The following is a 20,360-nucleotide window of genomic DNA, read 5'->3' on the forward strand; positions in this document are numbered from 1 at the left end:
GAGTCTGAATGAAATTGATGTCTGACAGGTTTAGAACAGAACATCTCTGCTGATGTCACTCTGTGTTGGCTACAACGCTTCAACTCCACAAAGTAGAAACAAGACAGAAAACTGTTATAATGTGTGAGGAACAAAGGTCAAACCGTGGTGTTGGAGATGACCTCATGAGGGTAATAACACAAGGACAGAGTGCTACAGGATAGGATTTTATTCATAATCAGAGTACACTTTCATTTTCAGCTTTCTTTAACAAAGCCTCTTCCCTCGAACATCTTTACAGCAATCATCCAAAAAACAACTTAAATATAGGAGACGGTCATCACTGTGTGTGTGCGTTTTGGCTGTCTGAGTGTGTGCGTATGAGTTCAGCAGATGGATGGTTCATCGACGGCATCAGCTCCCTCTGTGACGGCCTTCACACACTTGGCCATGGTCTGAGACGCTCTGCTAATGGGATCTATGGGAGAGATAGAGAATGTTACACACACACACACGTGATGAGAGGATCCCACCAGTTATCCATGTGCATTCCACCCTCTCATCAGTCTGACAATACATTCACAGCTGTGCTATGATACATTATACATACCTGTCATATAGAAGTCTTTAGCGGTCAGCTGAGGAGAGACCAGAGGATCTGCTAGAAGAGTCTGATTCACAGCCTGAGAGAGACAGACAGAGAAAGAGAGAAATAAAGGACAGTTGAGTATGCTCTCAATTTCAGTGTCAAAGACCACAGTCTCCATTTATGATTTCATAACAGCTGATCGTAAAGAAGAGTCAGTTAAGGGGTGGAATGTTCAAGGTTCTGTTCTGACCTGTGAGAGTTTGAGGTTAGGGGTAAAAGGTTAAGGGTTACCTGTGAGAGTTGGTTGGCCTGTTTAAAGTAGTTGGCTTCCTCAACGTCGTCGTAGCGGACCAGGTTAGGAGAAACCTCGGCCAGCCGACCCCTCACCTCATCCACAGAGTCATAGGGCAGAGTCAGCCCCGCCAGCTGCAACACACACAGTTACATATACACCCACACACACAGTTACATACAGTGCCTTGCGAAAGTATTCGGCCCCCTTGAACTTTGCGACCTTTTGCCACATTTCAGGCTTCAAACATAAAGATATAAAACTGTATTTTGTTGTGAAGAATCAACAACAAGTGGGACACAATCATGAAGTGGAACGACATTTATTGGATATTTCAAACTTTAACAAATCAAAAACTGAAAAATTGGGCGTGCAAAAGCTTGGGAAATCTTTTTGTATCCAAATCCGGCTTTAAACTTCTTCACAACAGTATCTCGGACCTGTCTGGTGTGTTCCTTGTTCTTCATGATGCTCTCTGCGCTTTTAACGGACCTCTGAGACTATCACAGTGCAGGTGCATTTACTGTATTTATCATCATTAGTCATTTAGGTCAACATTGGACTGATCCTCATGAACACCCACACACACAGTTACATATACAACCACACACACAGCGTCTTCAAGAAATGTATACGGTATATGTGTGTGTGTATGTACCTCGGAGATGGCTCTGATGATCTTCCAGTCCTCCCTGGCCATGCCGGGCGCAGTGACGGCCACGCGTGTCTGTTGACTCCTCCCCTCTGTGTTGACATATGTTCCATTCTTCTCAGTGTACGCCGCGCCGGGCAGGATGACATCAGCCATGGTGGCACCCACATCTCCATGGTGACCTGGCAACACACACATGTACCATACATATGCTGTATATAGCATGACAATTGTGTGTATCATGGGAAGTGCACTGGGTGTTCTACCCTGATAAATGAACATGCTGTCCTGTGTGTGTGTGTGTGTGTGTGTGTGTGTGTGTGTGTGTGTGTGTGTGTGTGTGTGTGTGTGTGTGTGTGTGTGTGTGTGTGTGTGTGTGTGTGTACAGATAGATAGGTGTGTACCCTGGTAAATGATCATGCAGTCTTTAGGCAGGTCTTGTCTGGTGATGCATTCTCTGTCAGCTCCTAGCAGGAACAGAACCTTGGGCGGGGCTTTACGGATAGACTCCACCCCCGCCTTGTAGCCCAGGTCCAGGGCTGCCACCTGACTGGCTACCCTACAGATAGACAAAAATATGATTGGACGCTAGTAGACACACACAAGATTATTTTTATTTATTTATTTCACCTTTATTTGATGATTGGATGCTAGTAGGGATAGACTAAGTTGTTAGCTGTATGCTAAATGCTAGTAAAAGCTATATGCTAAATGCTAATATTAGCTATTTACTAAATGCTAATAATAGCTGGATGCTAAATGCGACTAGAAGTTAGCCCAGTGATAGCTTTAGCATGCTAACCTGTGCAGCACGTTGAGGACCTTCCAGCCCTCCTCCACTCCGCTGCTGGCCCGGGCATTCTGGGCGATGGTTTGCACAGAGCTCAAGATGGCTCCTCCATCGTCCCTCTGAAGAGAGGCACTGCCCACCACCACTACCGGCTGCTTGGCCTGCGCGAGCACCTGGCGGGGAGAGAGAGAGAGGGACCGGGGAAAGATTAGGGCAGTGCATAACCACAAACAGAGCTGGATCACGTCCAGTAATACACACCATTATGGAACGCAGGTGGAAATACATTGACTAGATTCTAGAACAGACGTGCTTCTCTGTCATGCAGATTGACCAATCATGTCAGGTCTATTTAAGTCATTCCTATCTGTAACAATGTTTGTTACAACATTTCTATCAACAACAATACAACCCCCGCTCCCACCGACTGCCCCCCCCCACCCTCCCCTGCCAATCCCTTCCCGGGCTGTGGTGGCCATGGTTACCTGGCAGAAGGGGTGTGTTCCGTTAGCGATGTCCTGCAGCACCTGAGTGGACTCTCCCAGGTGGTCGTAAGTGTAACTCAGATCCACACTGCTCCCCACCACAGACACCTTCAACTCATTATGCAACCAGCTGAGAGGGGAGGGGGAGATGATGAGGGAGGCTTCCTACTGCAAGTTGGTGTGTGTGTGTGTGTGTGTGTGTGTGTGTGTGTGTGGGGGTGAGCTGCAGACATCAATTAATGTGTGTGTGTGTGAAAGCTGCAGACATCAATTAATGTGTGTGTGTGTGAGAGCTGCAGACATCAATTAATGTGTGTGTGTGTGAGAGCTGCAGACATCAATTAATGTGTGTGTGTGTGAGAGCTGCAGACATCAATTAATGTGTGTGTGTGAGAGCTGCAGACATCAATTAATGTGTGTGTGTGTGAGAGCTGCAGACATCAATTAATGTGTGTGTGTTAGAGCTGCAGACATCAATTAATGTGTGTGTGTGTGAGAGCTGCAGACATCAATTAATGTGTGTGTGTGTGAGAGCTGCAGACATCAATTAATGTGTGTGTGTGTGAGAGCTGCAGACATCAATTAATGTGTGTGTGTGTGTGACATCAATTAATGTGTGAGAGCTGCAGACATCATGTGTGTGTGTGTGAGAGCTGCAGACATCAATTAATGTGTGTGTGTGAGAGTAGCACTTTTGCAGACATCATCTGTTGAAGACATCAATTAATGTGTGTGTATTTGTGCAGGTAGCACTTTTGGACATCTCACAGCAAGGATTGGTGTGTGTGTGAGTGAGTTTAGATGTGTGTGTGTGTGTGTGTATGAGTGAGTTTAGATGTGTGTGTGTGTATGAGTGAGTTTAGATGTGTGTGTGTGTGAATGAGTGAGTTTAGATGTGTGTGTGCGTGTGCGTGTGCGTGTGTGAATGAGTGAGTTTAGATGTGTGTGTGTGTGTGTACCTCTTGCGGACGCGTGCATTGAAGAGTGGAGCCTCGTAACGAGGGTTGGTTCCTATAAGTAACAGCAGGTCAGCTTCCTCAATGCCACTGATCCCAGAGTTCAGCAGGTAGTTGGAACGCAGGTCAGAGCTACACAAACCACAATACAACCTTTTACTAATCATGAGCCAACCTATTACTTACCATAATACAAACTATTATTATATACCATAACCAACCATAATCTAACCATGACACAACACTCACTCCCACTAACTCCTTCCCCACTACTTACCCCTTACTCCCACACCCTTATTCTTCCCCTCCCTCCCCATTGACTCAGCACGCTCCCCCACCCTTTCGTACCTCCCCCTCCCTGATTTAACCAGCCCCAGCATCAGGGAAGACCCCCACCCTGACTCACCAAGCATCAGGGAAGACCCCCACCCTGACTCACCCAGCATCAGGGAAGACCCCCACCCTGACTCACCCATCCCCAGCATCAGGGAAGACCTCCGCCCTGACTCACCCAGCATCATGGAAGAGCTCCGCCCTGACTCACCCAGCATCATGGAAGAGCTCCGCCCTGACTCACCCAGCATCAGGGAAGACCTCCGCCCTGACTCACCCAGCATCAGGGAAGACCTCCACCCTGACTCACCCAGCCCCAGCATCAGGGAAGACCTCCACCCTGACTCACCCAGCCCCAGCACCAGGGAAGACCTCCACCCTGACTCACCCAGCCCCAGCATCAGGGAAGACCCCCACCCTGACTCACCCATCCCCAGCATCAGGGAAGACCCCCACCCTGACTCACCCATCCCCAGCATCAGGGAAGACCCACCCTGACTCATCAGCATCAGGGAAGACCCCCACCCTGACTCACCCAGCCCCAGCATCAGGGAAGACCCCCACCCTGACTCACCCAGCCCCAGCATCAGGGAAGACCCCCACCCTGACTCACCCATCCCCAGCATCAGGGAAGACCTCCACCCTGACTCACCCAGCATCAGGGAAGACCCCCACCCTGACTCACCCAGCCCCAGCATCAGGGAAGACCCCCACCCTGACTCACCCAGCCCCAGCATCAGGGAAGACCCCCACCCTGACTCACCCATCCCCAGCATCAGGGAAGACCTCCACCCTGACTCACCCAGCATCAGGGAAGACCCCCACCCTGACTCACCCAGCCCCAGCATCAGGGAAGACCCCACCCTGACTCACCCAGCATCAGGGAAGACCCCCACCCTGACTCACCCAGCATCAGGGAAGACCCCACCCTGACTCACCCAGCATCAGGGAAGACCCCCACCCTGACTCACCCAGCATCAGGGAAGACCTCCACCCTGACTCACCCAGCCCCAGCATCAGGGAAGACCCCCACCCTGACTCACCCAGCCCCAGCATCAGGGAAGACCCCCAACCTGACTCACCCAGCCCCAGCATCAGGGAAGACCCCCACCCTGACTCACCCAGCCCCAGCATCAGGGAAGACCTCCACCCTGACTCACCCAGCCCCAGCATCAGGGAAGACCCCCACCCTGACTCACCCAGCATCAGGGAAGACCCCACCCTGACTCAGGGAAGACCCAGCCCCAGCATCAGGGAAGACCTCCACCCTGACTCACCCAGCCCCAGCATCAGACCCCCACCCATCAGCCCCAGCATCAGGGAAGACCCCCAACCTGACTCACCCAGCCCCAGCATCAGGGAAGACCCCCACCCTGACTCACCCAGCCCCAGCATCAGGGAAGACCCCCACCCTGACTCACCCAGCCCCAGCATCAGGGAAGACCTCCTCGGTACAGAGGTTGTCACTGTTCAGTCTGTTGAGCAGGTCCTTCAGAGACACCAGAGCCTCTGCATCCACCATGCCTCCAGCTATGGCTGCCACATCACTGCCCTGGGCTCCCTGCAACTATACACACACACATGATACCTAAACATACATACAGTGCATTCAGGAAAGTATTCAGACCCCTTCATTTTGTTACGTTACAGAGTCATTTTAAAATGTATTAAATTAATGTATTTCCTGAAGCTACACACAATGCCAATTTGACATCACAATACCCCACAATGACAAAGCGAAAACAGGTTTATAGAAATGTTATCAAATTTATTTTCCAAAACAGAAATACAATATTTACATAAGTATTCAGAACCTTTGCTCTGAGACTCAAAATTGAGCTCAGGTGCATCCTCTTTCCATTGATCATCCTTGAGATGTTTGTACAACTTGGAGTCCACCTGTGGTCAATTCAATTGATTGGACATGATTTGGAAAGGCACACACCTGTCTATATAAGGTCCCACAGTTGACAGTGCATGTCAGAGCAAAAATCAAGCCATGTGGTTGGAGGAATTGTCCAAAGAGCTCTGAGACAGGATTGTGTCGAGGCACAGATCTGGGGAAGGGTACCAAAAAAATCTGCAGCATTGAAGGTCCCCAAGAACACAGTGGCCTTCGTCATTATTAAATGGAGGAAGTTTAGAACCACTAAGATTCCTCCTAGATCTGGCCGCCCGGCCAAACTGAGCAATCGGGGGAGAAGGGCCTTAGTCAGGGAGGTGGCAAAGAACCCGATGGTCACTCTGACAGAGCTCCAGAGTTCCTCTGTGGAGATGGGAGAAACATCCAGAAGTACAACCATCTCTGCAGCACTCCGCCAATCAGGCATTTATGGTAGAGTGGCCAGACGGAAGCCACTCCTCAGTAAATGGCACATGACAGCCTGCTTGGAGTTTGTAAAAAGGCACCTAAATGACTCTCAGACCATGAGAAACAAGATTCTCAGGTCTGATGAAACCACAATTGAACACTTTGGCCTGATGGAGATAAACGGAGCAAAGTACTGAGAGATCTTTGATGAAGTCCTGAGCACTCTGGAGCAGGTTCTCAGACTGGAGCGAAGGTTCACCTCCCAACAGGACAACAACCCTAAGCACACAGCCAAGACAACGCAGGAGTGGCTTCGGGACAAGTCTCAATGTCATGGAGTGTCCCAGCCAGAGCCTGGACTTGAACCAGATCAAACATCTCTGAAGAGACCTGAAAATAGCTGTGCAGTGACGCTCCACTTCCAACCTGACAGAGCTTGAGAGGATCTGCAGAGAAGGGGAAATACTCCCCAAATACACGTGTGCCAAGCTTGTAGCGTCATACCCAAGAAGACTCAAGGCTGTAATCGCTTCCAAAGGTGTTTCAACAATGTACTGAGTAAAGGGTCTGAATACCTGTGATGTGATATGTTCTTTTTTAATACATTTGCAAACATTTCTAAAAAACGGTTTTTGCTTTGTCATTATGGGGTATTGTGTGTAGATTGAGGGGGGAAAACGATTTAATCACCTTTAGAATAAGGCAGTAAAGCAACAAATAGTGGGAAAAGTCAAGGGGTCTGAATACTTTTGGAATGCACTGTATATACTAACTTTTTATACAGACATAAAGATTAGACACCACTTCAGATCTTCAGACAGACAGAAAACAATGTCATTGCCTACAGTGTCCAACATGTCTGTTGAGTGACATCAGTGACAGACACTACACAGAGACTTACTGCTCCGGCCACGCGTGTGAGTACGTCTTCCCAGGATGTGGGGACCAGCTGTCCTGACGCGTCCTTCACCATAGGCTGGGTCAGCCTCTGGCGCTTCAGACCGTCATACGCAAACCTACACACACACACATTATATATACTGATTGAAGTCCCAGCTGTTTGCAGGGTGATAGACAGGTAAGGGGCGTGGTTAGGGCCAGGTGTGGGCAAGTTCTGTCTCACCTGGTCTTGTCTGAGATCCACTCCTCGTTGATGTCTTCGTTCAGGCGGGGCAGAACCCTCATCACCTCTCCACCACGCGTACTCACAATGATGTTACTGCCTACTGCATCCAACACATCTATAGACTCAGTCTTCCTGCAAACACACAGCAAGGTTACACACCCAACAATGGTACTGCCTCCACCTCTATCATGTCTATATACTAGATCTAGAGTGTAGTTCCATCGTCCTTTTTTACAAACACACACTTACCTGGTCTCCCAGGGTCGTGAGGTGAAGGCGTATGGTTTGGAAGTGAGGGCTCCTACGGGACAGATGTCGATGACGTTTCCTGACATCTCGGACATGAACATCTTCTCCACGTACGTTCCCACCTGCATGTTGTTCCCTCTGCCTGTGGTACCCAGGTCCTCTACACCTGCAATCTCACTGGCAAAACTGGCATAGGGAGAAAAAAAACTATCAAATCAACTGGTCAATACCACCCCATGTCCTGCAATTTCACAGGCAAAACTGGCATTTGGGGACAAAGGCCTAGCATTAGAATGTATACAGAGTGGAGATAGGAGTACGGTGGCTGAGAAGGACACTCAGAGCAGAGAGAGAGAGGAATACAGTGGATGACAAGGACATACTGGGGCTCCCGAGTGGCACAGCAGTCTAAGACACTGCATCTCAGTGCAAGAGGCGTCACTACAGTCCCTGGTTCAAATCCAGGCTGTATCACACCCGGCTGTGATTGGGACTCCCATAGGGCGGCGCACAATTGGCCCAGCGTCGTCCTGGTATGGCCGGGATAGGCCGGCATTGTAAATACGATTTTTTTCTTAATTGACTTCCCTAGTTAAATAAAAGTTAAATATACACTACCGTTCTAACGTTTGGGGTCACTTAGAAATGTCCTTGTTTTGGAAAAATAAAATAGAAATGAACCCACAAATGATGATGTTCCAGATACTCAACTAGTCTAAAGAAGGCCAGTTGTAGTGCTTCCTTAATCAGCACAACAGTTTTCAGCTGTGCAAACGTAATTGAAAAAGGGTTTTCTAATGATCAATTAGCCTTTCAAATTATAAAAATGGATTAGCTAACAGAATGTGCCATTGGAACACAGGAGTGATGGTTGCTGATAATGGGCCTCTGTACGCCTATGTAGATATTCCACTAAAAAAGAAAATCAGCCGTTTCCAGCTGCAACAGTCATTTACAACATTAACAATGTCTACACTATCAATATTATGTTATTTTAACGGACAAAAAAAGAAGCTTTTCTTTCAAAAACAAGGACATTTCTAAGTGACCCCAAACTTTTGAATGGTAGTGTGTATGTATATATATATTGTAAATGAGAACTTGTTCTCAACTTGCCTACCTGGTTAAATAAAGGTGAAATAAATAAATAAAAATATAGATTTTTTTTAACCAAGCGAAGGGAGTGAGAGAGAGAGTGAGGAGTACGGTGGCTGAGAAGGACATACTGAGCATAGTACTCACCGGATGCAGCGTGTGCACTGGATGCAGCGGGTCATGATTGTTTTGATGAGTGGTCCAATGTTCTTATCCTCCACAGCCCGCTTGTCCTCAGAGAAACGACTGCGGTCTGAACCAAACTGCATGGACTGGTCCTGAGACACAAACCAAACCCAAAAACACAACAGTCAGTGTGTGTGTGTCCATTTACACATCCAGAGTGTGTTTTTACCTGAAGGTCACACTCTCCTCCCTGGTCACAGATGGGGCAGTCCAGAGGGTGGTTAGCCAGCAGGAACTCCATCACTCCCTCTCTGGCCTTGCGGGTCTTCTCTGAGTTGGTCAGGATGTTCCAGCCTTTCATCACTGGCATGGCGCACGCGGCCGCCAGCTTTGGGGCTTTCTCAATCTCCACCAGACACATTCTGCAGTTCCCAGCCACGGACAGGCGCTCGTGGTAGCAGAACCGAGGAATCTGCACCCCCATCTTCTCACAGGCCTAAACACACACAGATACAATGAGTCAGTCACGATAAAACACACAACCCCAATTAGTCACCAGGCCTAGAATTGAACCCTACAGGGTGATTGGGGTCAGGGTGAGGTCAAAGGTTACCTGCAGCACGGTGGTTCCAGGCAGCACCTCCACTGGTTTCCCATCAACAAACACCTCCACCATGTTACTGGCAGCTCTCGCTGAGGTACGCACTGCAAACACGGATAGAGATTACACTTCAAAGCAACCAGAAACCCTAGAGAGAAATTGTGAGTGTTCTCTTCAAAACACATGAATGTATCCAAGTAGCTTGAGGGTGCACACACGATCTTTACCATTGTTGGAGGGGGCCAGGCTGCCCTTGGCTGCCCTGCTAGCGCGCGGCTAACGGATGGCAAACGCAACATGACGCTAGAAAGAGAGAGCGCAGAAGTCAAACATCTCTAACTGGCTACTGTGGCTATAGCTAATACTTGTAGCTATCTTATCTAAGAGTAATTCACTGTATGGGTTGCATATGTCATAACAAATTACGTTAGTTTGATTAATTATGATCATATGTGCACCACTACCGGTGATCTATGGCAAATGCGTAACGAGCTGTAAACTCAAGATGTTACAACAAAATCGGACAGCCTTGCTAGAAGTTGTCACACACACAGTCAACATAAGAGTGAATCCATGTCCACGTCAGTTAAGTTACATCTAACGGTCTCCCCTATCTCTGATGTTAGCCCTGGTACAGCGGTTGACGTTCTCTTGGTGTTGAATGCTTTCTAGGTTAGCAAGTTAAAGCGTTCAATGTTAGCTAACTACAAGTCAAGGACACCGGACGTCGCACTGATTTTTCAGCGGCTGGCTGTTACTAAATCCAAAGATTGTAAACTATACGATCGGCATGGTCACATAGGAATGAAGTATTGGTATTTTATTCTTACCTTGTCGCTATTTGGCCTTCTTGACCAGAACAGCGATTTATGTATGTACTAGCTAGCAATCCTACTGCGAATCTCCGTCACAACAACGAAAATGAACGATTCACCACGATATATTAAAGGAAGAAATAGCTCATTTTGCCCATACTTCTTAATTTAAAATTAAGTTACATGTATTTACATAATAATAAAACATATTCATATGTTCAAAACTATTATAACCATAAAGATATTTAACGTTGTTGAGTTATAATATGCCCTTTTACCCCGTAAAACGTTAGTACTTCCGGTTGAAATGCTTTCCTAAATGTTCGTGATTTGTGTGCTTTTACACTGTTTAAATAACCACTTTGATGTTTAATAGATATATATATATTGAAATACATTAGCAAGCCAGATTTTTTATTTGCATCGTATTATAACATTATTGTTACGAGAGTGATGAATGCTAATTATATGCTGCATTTTGTGAGACTTCTGTATAATCGTGAGACGATCAAAATAATAACAGAATCTCTAATTTTATAGCTGCAGTTTGGTGAAAGTAACATTATTTTTTAGAATGAAAGAAAATAACATTCAAAGGAGAGAACAAGGAGGTGGAGTCGCACGGGTCGCCGTCACTGGTATAAAATCCTCCTCGTGTTCCTTCCTCGTTCTTTCGCTCTTCCAGCACTGCACGTATTGTCTCGTCTCAGAAGCATCTTGAACAATGGGCTTTGGCGACCTGAAAACTCCTAGCGGCCTCAAGGTCCTCAACGACTTTTTAGCCGACAAGAGCTACATCGAGGGGTTGGTAGGCATTTGTACCCATTTATGTTGTATGTATCGACCAAGCTAGCCAGCCAACAATGGCGTCGCAGTTGGCAAGTTCGCTATGTTAGCGACCTTCTCGCTAACCTTAGCGACCTAAACTTCGTGCAAATTATTTTACGGATATGATTTTGAATTCAGTTATTATACTCGTGTCGTCCTAAAGTAGACGCCAAACCAGAGGCTAGCTTTTGTGGACACCCATAGTAGGTAATGGTGTTACATGCTCTTCCGTGAGGTTAACTGCTAACTTAGTTTGAAGGATGTGGACGGTTGCACATGAAGTTGCTAGATTGGAGGGGAAGTCGAATATTTAACTAAATTTGCTAAGTAACTCAACTACACCTTGAGTGACATTTAGTGAGACTCTGGTACTAAACGGCGGGGGGGGGGTATTTGGTTTAATTGGAAGGTCCAGAATGCTCATGTAGTATTCTGAGACTTGCGTGATGGTTATCAAGTATGAAATGAAATCACGGGAATCTGCGCTACATTACTTTTATATCTGTAAGTTTTAGATGCTGTAGGCACATATCTAGGATCCAATTGTCCTCATTCTATGCTGTCGTCTAACTTTCCTCCCTGTGCAGGTGGGTGCCCTCCCAGGCCGACGTGGCTGTGTTTGATGCAATCCCCTCAGCCCCCTCAACAGTCCAGTGCCATGCTCTTCGCTGGTACAACCACATCAAGTCATTCCAGAACCAGAAGGGCAGGTGAATTGTGCACTATAATTGCTGGTTAATTACTAGTTACCCGTTGCTACTGATCTAGGATTTGCATGATGATTTCACACCATCTTTCGCCTGATTGCCTGATGCACAAACTTTAAGTACTGATGAGCCTGGATCATAGATGAAAATAAGATTGGTGTATACACGGATTGGGACATCTGTTTAACTTGCCCATTCTGGCCTCCCTGCCCTTTGTCCTCTACTTCTGTCTTCCCCTTCTCTCATCTCCCTCCTCACTGCAGTTTGCCAGGAGTAAAGAAACCCCTGGGCCAGTATGGTCCTTCCGGGGTGGCAGACAACACAGCTGCAGACTCAAAGGATGACGACGATGACATGGACCTGTTTGGCTCTGACGACGAGGTGACTGCTTCCTGTTTTGAATTCAATTCAACTTTATTAAACCTCTGTGTCTGAGATGTCAGACGCAGAACTATCCATGTTGGCCCCAAATGTTCTACAGCAATGACTGTTTTATATGGAGTCTTCAGCAAGCTGACATACAAAAAAATGAAGGGGGGGGCAGACAGGCAATGTATTTGTAGAATTTAACACTGTTGGCTGTTGGAAATTCATCTCAAGCATAGCTGACCCCACTAACCTTTGCTCTCTCACTCCTGCAGGAGGACGCGGAGGCAGAAAGGCTGAAGGAGGAGAGAATCGCAGCTTACGCCGCCAAGAAGTCAAAGAGTACGTCATGCATAGCTAACATCGCGCGGCTTGTGTAATGTAGACTAGAAAAGTCACAACATGTGCATGTCCTGCGACACTGTGAAGGCCGGAACATTGCCCACATGCACAAAGCTGGCTAGTCTATGATGATTCTAACACCATCTTTCGGCTGATTCGTGATGGACACCTTTTTATAATCTGAGTACTGCCAGACAATACAAGGTCATTGTTTGCTTGGTTGTTTTGAGGGGTTGACACTCACAGTCAGTATGTCTGTTCTTTTTGTGTGCACATCTCGCCACCACAGAGCCCACACTCATCGCCAAGTCATCGATCCTGCTTGATGTGAAACCGTGGGATGATGAGACTGACATGGCCAAGCTGGAGGAGTGTGTTCGCAGCATCTCAATGGACGGCCTGCTTTGGGGACAGTGTAAGTGCAGGAAGAGTGCACTAGTGGTGGCTGGTGACAGGATGACAGCGCATGGTAAAGGCTGGAATGGACCTGCAATGGTTTCATTCCAGCCATTCACTGGGAACAACCTGACAGTGCAACAGTTACCAGTGCTACTATTGACTGCTGCAGGTTAAGTTACAATGCAGCTGTCTCAGTGCTGCCCCCTGCACACAGAAATGTGTTTCCTACTGTCCTGGTCTGTCTACACTCCACACAGACCACGGAAGGCAGGGATGCTTGGTCTCGAACACTTTTCTGTAGATCTTGCTCAATCTGTCATGGGCTCTGCTCTTGTTTGAATATCTCCACCAAAACTTGTGTTGACATCTGTTCCCTTCTCCCCCTTCAGCCAAGCTGGTACCAGTGGGCTATGGCATCAAGAAGCTGCAGATCGGGTGTGTGGTAGAGGACGACAAGGTGGGAACAGACCAGCTGGAGGAACAGATTACAGCCTTTGAGGACTACGTCCAGTCTATGGATGTGGCTGCCTTCAACAAGATCTAAAACTCAAAACACTTACCAACAAAGACACTGAGCACTTTGGAGCTGTAATAAAACACACTTCAGATGGGAAAATGTTTGTTAGTTACATATTCTGACAAGTGGTTCTGTCTGGTTTATGTAGCTTTTGAGTAAAGACTTGGGTGTTTGGGTCAAACTCGGCTGGTGAATTGATTTCTGAGGGTCCTAAATGTGTTGAAATCACTGCCATTTCCGGGTTGCTAAAATGGGTTGTGTAGAGATTCATTGTACATTGTAAACTGCTGAAATGTAGTAAAACGCATTGTATTTTCAGCTGTTTATGGTAATGTAACAACTTTGACACATAGAAATGGTTGGTGCTCAATAGATTTCCAGAGTATTTTCTGTATTTGGGTGAAACATTCAAGATGGGCTTAGGTCTTGTGTTCCAGGTATCATCAGTCAACATGTCATGGGCAGTCTTCATAAATGCAAGTTAACTGACTGCCATCTCTGACAAAAGTATAAGATCTGAGACTTACCTCAGACCTTATATTCTGCTATTCAAAGACATTTGTAATTTCTTCCCATAAGGATGCCTGGACGACCCCGAGTTCAACTCGTTTTGGGCGAGCAGCCAAGTGACAGATTTACAAAAAGTGTGCATATGGTCGGATCCCCCAAAGTTACATGGCAGTTTTACAGCTGTCATTCTGAACTGTTTGAACATAGAGATGAAGGGCATAGCTCATTATTTTCAAAAATAGGATTTACCCTTAAATTCAATTGACCCTTGGGAGACAATTGTCGTTTCACGCAAAGGTAACCTGGGGACCCGAGGTAGGCGAGACTCAGCAGTGTAACGTCCCTTTGTGATATTGCCACAGCATAGTTCAATGGCTGAATAAAGATATCTAGCTCGAGCAGTTTACATTGAAGATGGTGTTGCTAAATACTTAGCAATTTAGGGGGTGCCTCGTATAGCGAAATGCGACGTCTGGCCAGCTTAGTTCACTGACTAACGTTATATGACCCGGCAAATATTTGCGAGATGGATGTCTTGCTTCCTCTTCCGTAATCTCTGGTACCGGTAGGAGTTCGTGTCCGCCAAGCCGGGTAACGTCACTTCTCCGGGAAGAGAAGAGCAAAATACGGATGCCGAATGGAATAACACAACAGGTGAAGAAAAGGCGGGAAGGAATGTTTGTGTGGATATGGAAACTAAACTCGTTAAAATTTACAACGGGTCTCTGCTGTATTATATTTCTCTAGCGTGTTTTTAGTGCCGGAATCTCACCGTGCAAGCATGGCTAGCTAACGTCAATGAGGCTGCTACTACTAGCTAGCATAACGAAATCAGCTGTTTCCCAACTGTTTTAAAACTTCGTTACTTGCTAGATACCTAAAGCTATGTTGTGTTCATTAATTATGCATATCAGCAGTGCTGCAGATTGCAGTCATCCAGCTAGCTCCTTGCTGTAGAAGCGAAATTGTGATTTATTTTGAGAAAGCTAATCGAGGACAGAGCAGAAGGCCAAATTGGCTTCCTGTGCCCAGCGTGTCCTCGTTCCAACCAATCACGGCGGAGCTTGCTGTCTAGACGATTCACTCGCGCGATCTGCAGATTTCCAATGGAACTCCGCGCGCCGTGGAATAAATTGCATTCATGCAAGATACAGATCTCAGTAGGCCTAAGCAGTAACATTGGAATTGTAAACTAGCCAGTTAACTTTTGTTGTATCCTTATGGCAATGCTGGAAAAGCAAATAACCTCTGAAATGCCGCATCTTTTAATTGTCATATGTCACTACTTCAGTAGTTGGTCCAGAATCAGGTTTCCCTTGGAGATGGGAGACTGATCTGACATAATGTGATTGGCCTGCCTGAGACTGAAGCTTCCTGACTCTTCCCCCAGCGAGTGAGTTGGTTTCTGGTGTTTTGGATATGATTTATTTCATAACAAGCCACACAACTTTTATGTACAGGATACACTTATATTTTAGTATCCTCTTTGTGTATATTTTCAGATGTAGAACACCAAATGCCTGCTGACGAGCCGTCTGCCCCCTCTGCTCAAGGTAAGAGGACAGAAAGTACTACTAGCCAACTCATATTACATTTTTATTTGTAAAATATACGTGTTTAGCAGATGTTATTGTGGGTGTAGCGAAATGCTTGTGAGCGTGCATATAAGTTTTCATTGTCTGAGCGTAAACGGCGTCAGTGTGCTAGCGTAGCATATAGCGCTGCCTCTGACTGGGTTTGAGCCAGGGTCCTCTAACTCACTAACACACGTGACCGCCCGCCTGCTTTACAACGTATAGAAAATGATCCAATTCGATAGCACAGCATTGGCGATATTTCAAGCTAGCTTTGGAGTGAACGTCCTTATCTCTGATACACAAAGTTATGTTCTGTCTGTTTGTCTGACAGATGCAGAGCAGGGTCAGACAGATCCACAGAAGGAGATGGACACTGTTAGCAGGTGAGTCAACAAACACCCACAGGGTTTATTTGTCGTGTTTTGGTTGTGTCCACATCAGTTGTGTTGTGTTACATGTCATGTTCTCCTCAAGGGGGGAGAGGGAGGAGGAGCAGCCCGGGCCATCAAGAGTTCCTCCCCCCAGACAGGGCTACTGCAGCTGCTGCCAGATACTCTACAACAACGTGGAGCAGCACATCCTAAGCCCCAGACACAGGGAGGTGGTTCATAGCACTCGCACCTACGTCCCCTCTGGAAGCCTGATGGAGAGATTCTTATCTGACGTAATCCAGCATCACCCGCACCGCTACAACGACCCTCGGTAACACACACACACACAATCCGTTAACATCACCCTCAACTATCTATCCCTGTCAGTATTATTTCTGTCAGCCCTAGTCTCCTTCCTCTGATTGACCTTTCTGTGTGTCTTAAGCCCCACCCATGCTGACCTGCCATCTCTGAGCAGCCCGCTGGTTCCCAGGGAGGAGTTATTGGATCTCTGCGCCAGCAACGATGACTGGGCGTCGTTCGGAACCCGAGAGCACATGCCCAGCTCTGACGACTCTTCCTGTCAGCTTGTTTACGTACAGGAAGTGGATCTTGCCTCGGAAACAAGGACCAGCCAACCAGAAGAAGGTAGAGGGGGAAATGTGGGGTCAGAGAGGTTAACCCCAACTGCTCCAGACCAGGATATAAGACCAAGTTCTGAGGAAGGGACTCACTCACACACACCTTTCCCGGACCACTTACCAACACACCCCACGAGACACACCCCTCCTCCGCTCCACCGGAAAGCACACAGGAAGACCAACCGGCGGAGAGAGAGAGGGAGCAACTCCTCTTCCTCCATGCATCCTCCCTGCTACCCCGCTTCTCCACAGTTGTGTGCTACCCCAACGGACCAGATAACCCAGGAAACACCAGAGAACCAGCCTCCCTACAGGCCGAGGGACCGGACCCCAGACCCCAAGCCCCGGACGGTAAACACTGGCTGGGCCGCGTGGGCGGGGGTGCCCCCATGGAGGCGGAGGGAGACCCAGAAGGAGCAGGCGTTCTCCAGTGACCACTCCGACCCTGAGGGGGACACGATAGAGGAGGTGATCCAGAGACACTGCTACGGCCGCAGTCCCACACAACACCACCAGAGGGACCACAACATATGGACAGGTGGGGAGAGAGGAGAGGCAAGGGGGGATACGGACAGCTTCCACCTTAGCCTCCCTGGCTCACTGGGAGTGGGTTCGGGATCGGATGAGGACTGGGATACCCCTGTGCAGGTGGCTATTGGGAGGGGGAAGGAGCGGAGGAAGGACATCCCTGTGGTCGTGGGCTTAAGGCAGTGTGGAGGGGAGCAGGAGGGCAGGGCCCTGGCCTGTCTCATGGAGGTACAGGTGAATATGGAAGACCAGATGTACACCAGCCAGCTGGATTCTGCCCTCAACCCTGAGACTAGGACAGCGGGGGAGGCAAGGATGGGGGAGACAGAGGGAGAAATGGAACGAACAGTGGAGGAGATTCTCCCTGCACTCCCCCACATCCCTGTGTCCTTCCTGGGGAAGACGTGGACCCAGGTGCTACTGGAGGACGAGCAGAAGGTGGAGAACATGGTCCGAGAGTTCCGACAAGGAAGGTTCATCTGCTACTTCAAAAGCGAATCCCTCGCCAGGTACGCACAGAGCAGATTTTGACCTGCCTCATCAGGAGTATTTCTACATCATTGAAATCCACCAAACGGCTACTATTCTCTCTCCTCATGTTCATATTTCTGATGTCATTCACAGGCATGGGAAGCGGAGCAGCAGAGATATGGAGCGTGGCCAGAAGGAGGGGTTGGAAGACGGGGGTGGGTTCCCCTTGGTGACCATGACAATGAAGATGACGACCCAGAATGCCACAGGAGGAGGAGGGAGGTGTTTAGGCGGAGGAAAGTTAGTAGGAGTTATCGCCTGGCGTCCAGGTGTCAGGTGGTCAAAGTGAGTCACGGGACACAGACTACAGCAGCCATCATCCCCACCATCCGACAGAGAACGCTGGACCAGACGGGCACATCCCCGGACATCCTAACGCTGCCCTGTCAGGACCCCGGCGTTGACCAGGAGAAGACCCCAATGATGAAGACAAGGCTGTGCTCTCTCCGCCTGCCTGTCTCCTACTCCCGCATCATGACCCCCCTGCAGCCCAAAACCACCCTGATCTATGTCCTCTCCTCCCCCGAAACTCCTCCCTTTGACCCCAAGCCCCGCCTCAGACCTATCGCCAGGGGCAACCGTGGCAGGAAACGGTCATGTGACGGGTGTGAAGGCGACGTGGGGGCCAAGGTCAAATACAAAAGGGTTCCTCTGAGGTACTATGACCCTGCCACACACCGCATTCTGAAGACCCCCCCCAAGGGCTTGAATCTCACCCCCTCCTCTGGCCTCCCCAGACCCCCCCAGTCCCACGTGGTCAGACAACTGTTCAGGAGCCTGAGTCCAGACATCAATACAGAGAGACAGGGGGGAGAGGGAGGGAGAGACGGGTCGGGGGGTAGGAGGAGGGGTCGTAGCGGGGACAGTGTGGCGTCGGGGTCACTCTTAGAGGCAGGGGGGTCATTTGGAGCTGAAGGTCAGGGTTCATCGGAGGCAGGGTCATCTGTGACTACGCCCTTCAGCCGCTCCTCTCTGTCCAATAGCAGCCGATTTCTACTGAGCACGCTCTCTCCCGACACAAACTCTAACCCAGAAGTGACCCGGCGGCGGAGAGGAGGAGAACGGAAGTTAAAGATGGACCGACCTCTAACCCCTGAGAAAGACCACTCTCCTCCGTACAGGCCTTGGACAAGAGGGGGTAGGGGAGAACGGCAACCAGCAAGACGCAGCTCCAAAAGGGGGCGACCACCTCAAATCAGCCCTCCACCTAAACCCCCACCACCCCAGGACCTCTCTCCCACAGTCCGGTCCAGGAAAGGGTCCTCGAGACGGGTCGCAGAGAGTAAGAAACTCCCAAGGCCCAAAAGCCCAGCCAGGGGGGTCACTTCGACCCCTCTGAAACAGGCCATCAGAACACCAAGCCGCCGGTCGTCCCCCCGACACACCCCTGCTCCACTGCCCACCCGAACACTGAGGAGGAGCGTGAGGAGATGACGGGATGCATCTCAACCATCTACAGGGGCTTCCTTTCCTTGTCTCCTTTCCTCCAGATGCACTGACATGAAGTAAAATGTGCGTGTTAAGCAGGGTGAATGTTCATAATGTAGCAGATACAAATGTTCACATGATAAGAGCTTTGTCTGCTCTACTTCATTACAATTCTACCTGAAACGTTGACTGTTTCCACATTGCTTTCTCCTGTCCTGCTCTCAGTGCAGATGAAGGAGAGGAGACGAGGAGCATCTATTGAGATGTACCCTGGCTCTCTGAAGAGACGGGGTGAGAGAGAATGTAGAGAAGTGGAGGAGAGATTGGCTCTCCCTCTGCTTCCCATCCTTCTCTCAAACGGTCATGTTTTGCACAGAAACCAGCAGCAGAATAGTTAGCAGGATGTTTGTCAAGCTGTCTGTTTTCACATGGTGGTTGTTGTGCTCTCAGTTTTATTTTTTACAATCAGGATATTTTTGTACATTTATAAGGACTTTGTCAAAAGCTTGTTTATTTAATAAATAATGTACATGAATTAAAACATTTTGTCATAGGTTTCTCTAATGAAAGAGCAGAATCATTTCAGTACAACTGTGCTACATACAAATATCAGGAAAGTACACAATAACTCACATCATCAGGCGACAAAGTCTAGAGAAGCCTTCTGGATACATATTCTGGCCTGTGGTTGTGTAGGAGGATGGGGCATGAAGTGTGTTCGTTTTGGGACGGAGTGTGTGTTCACTGCATAGACGAGATGACACACCGAGTCCCTCACTTCCTCTGCAGCCTCCAACAACTCCAACTCCCGTCTGCAGTCTGGAGAAACATACTCATACCTTAATACACACACATAAGTGTAGTAGTGTGTAGAACTAGAGAGCTCATCCGTAAACTCACCTGTATGTGTGTAAGTGTGTAGCGACAGCTCACTTATTAGTCGTTGCACCAGCTCACACAGTCGCTCCTCCTCCGCTAAACTACACATCCCAGAATACTCTTCAGAGACACTCTGGTCTTTCATTGGCCCAGTGACCTGCCCATCACAGGGCTGTGGGTTAGAGGTAATTGTGGGAGCATGAGTCTCTGTGACTGAGTCAGTCTCAGTCTGCTCCTCTTCATCATCACCTCTCTGTTCTTCTGTCTTCATCTCATTCCTCTGCATCTTTGCTGTACAACATTCACCCTCCTCTTCCCTCTCCTCCTCCTCCTCTTC

General features: G+C 48.4%; 2 protein-coding genes and 2 pseudogenes across 3 annotated transcripts; 2 read left to right on the forward strand and 2 right to left on the reverse strand.

The window, feature by feature from the left end:
* Window positions 1-193: 193 nt before the first annotated feature.
* Window positions 194-9,898, reverse strand: LOC124018918 (annotated as a pseudogene). The gene is made up of 16 exons (XR_006835699.1): window positions 9,812-9,898; window positions 9,597-9,688; window positions 9,213-9,479; window positions 9,005-9,135; window positions 7,763-7,948; window positions 7,511-7,645; window positions 7,289-7,403; window positions 5,498-5,643; window positions 3,747-3,875; window positions 2,788-2,917; window positions 2,315-2,475; window positions 1,917-2,071; window positions 1,519-1,694; window positions 860-994; window positions 590-662; window positions 194-457 (listed from the first exon to the last, which is right to left on the reverse strand). The product of XR_006835699.1 is annotated as an NADH-ubiquinone oxidoreductase 75 kDa subunit, mitochondrial-like (transcript).
* Window positions 9,899-11,049: 1,151 nt separating this feature from the next.
* On the forward strand, window positions 11,050-13,876 carry LOC124018921 (elongation factor 1-beta-like). Its single transcript, XM_046334248.1, has 6 exons — window positions 11,050-11,203; window positions 11,815-11,937; window positions 12,198-12,315; window positions 12,576-12,642; window positions 12,932-13,057; window positions 13,431-13,876. Exons 1-6 carry the CDS (start codon window positions 11,124-11,126, stop codon window positions 13,583-13,585), a joined length of 669 nt encoding a protein of 222 aa, XP_046190204.1. The 5' UTR covers window positions 11,050-11,123; the 3' UTR covers window positions 13,586-13,876.
* A 1,570-nt stretch (window positions 13,877-15,446) lies between these two features.
* Window positions 15,447-19,685, forward strand: LOC124018914. The gene is made up of 7 exons (XM_046334243.1): window positions 15,447-15,461; window positions 15,571-15,621; window positions 15,977-16,028; window positions 16,120-16,347; window positions 16,462-17,694; window positions 17,810-17,938; window positions 17,986-19,685. Exons 2-7 carry the CDS (start codon window positions 15,585-15,587, stop codon window positions 19,148-19,150), a joined length of 2,844 nt encoding a protein of 947 aa, XP_046190199.1. The 5' UTR covers window positions 15,447-15,461; window positions 15,571-15,584; the 3' UTR covers window positions 19,151-19,685.
* Window positions 19,675-20,360, reverse strand: part of LOC124018919 — a 34,900-nt pseudogene continuing 34,214 nt past the window's right edge.

Source organism: Oncorhynchus gorbuscha, unplaced genomic scaffold (assembly GCF_021184085.1).
Source record: "Oncorhynchus gorbuscha isolate QuinsamMale2020 ecotype Even-year unplaced genomic scaffold, OgorEven_v1.0 Un_scaffold_590, whole genome shotgun sequence".
Taxonomy (NCBI): Eukaryota; Metazoa; Chordata; class Actinopteri; order Salmoniformes; family Salmonidae; genus Oncorhynchus; species Oncorhynchus gorbuscha.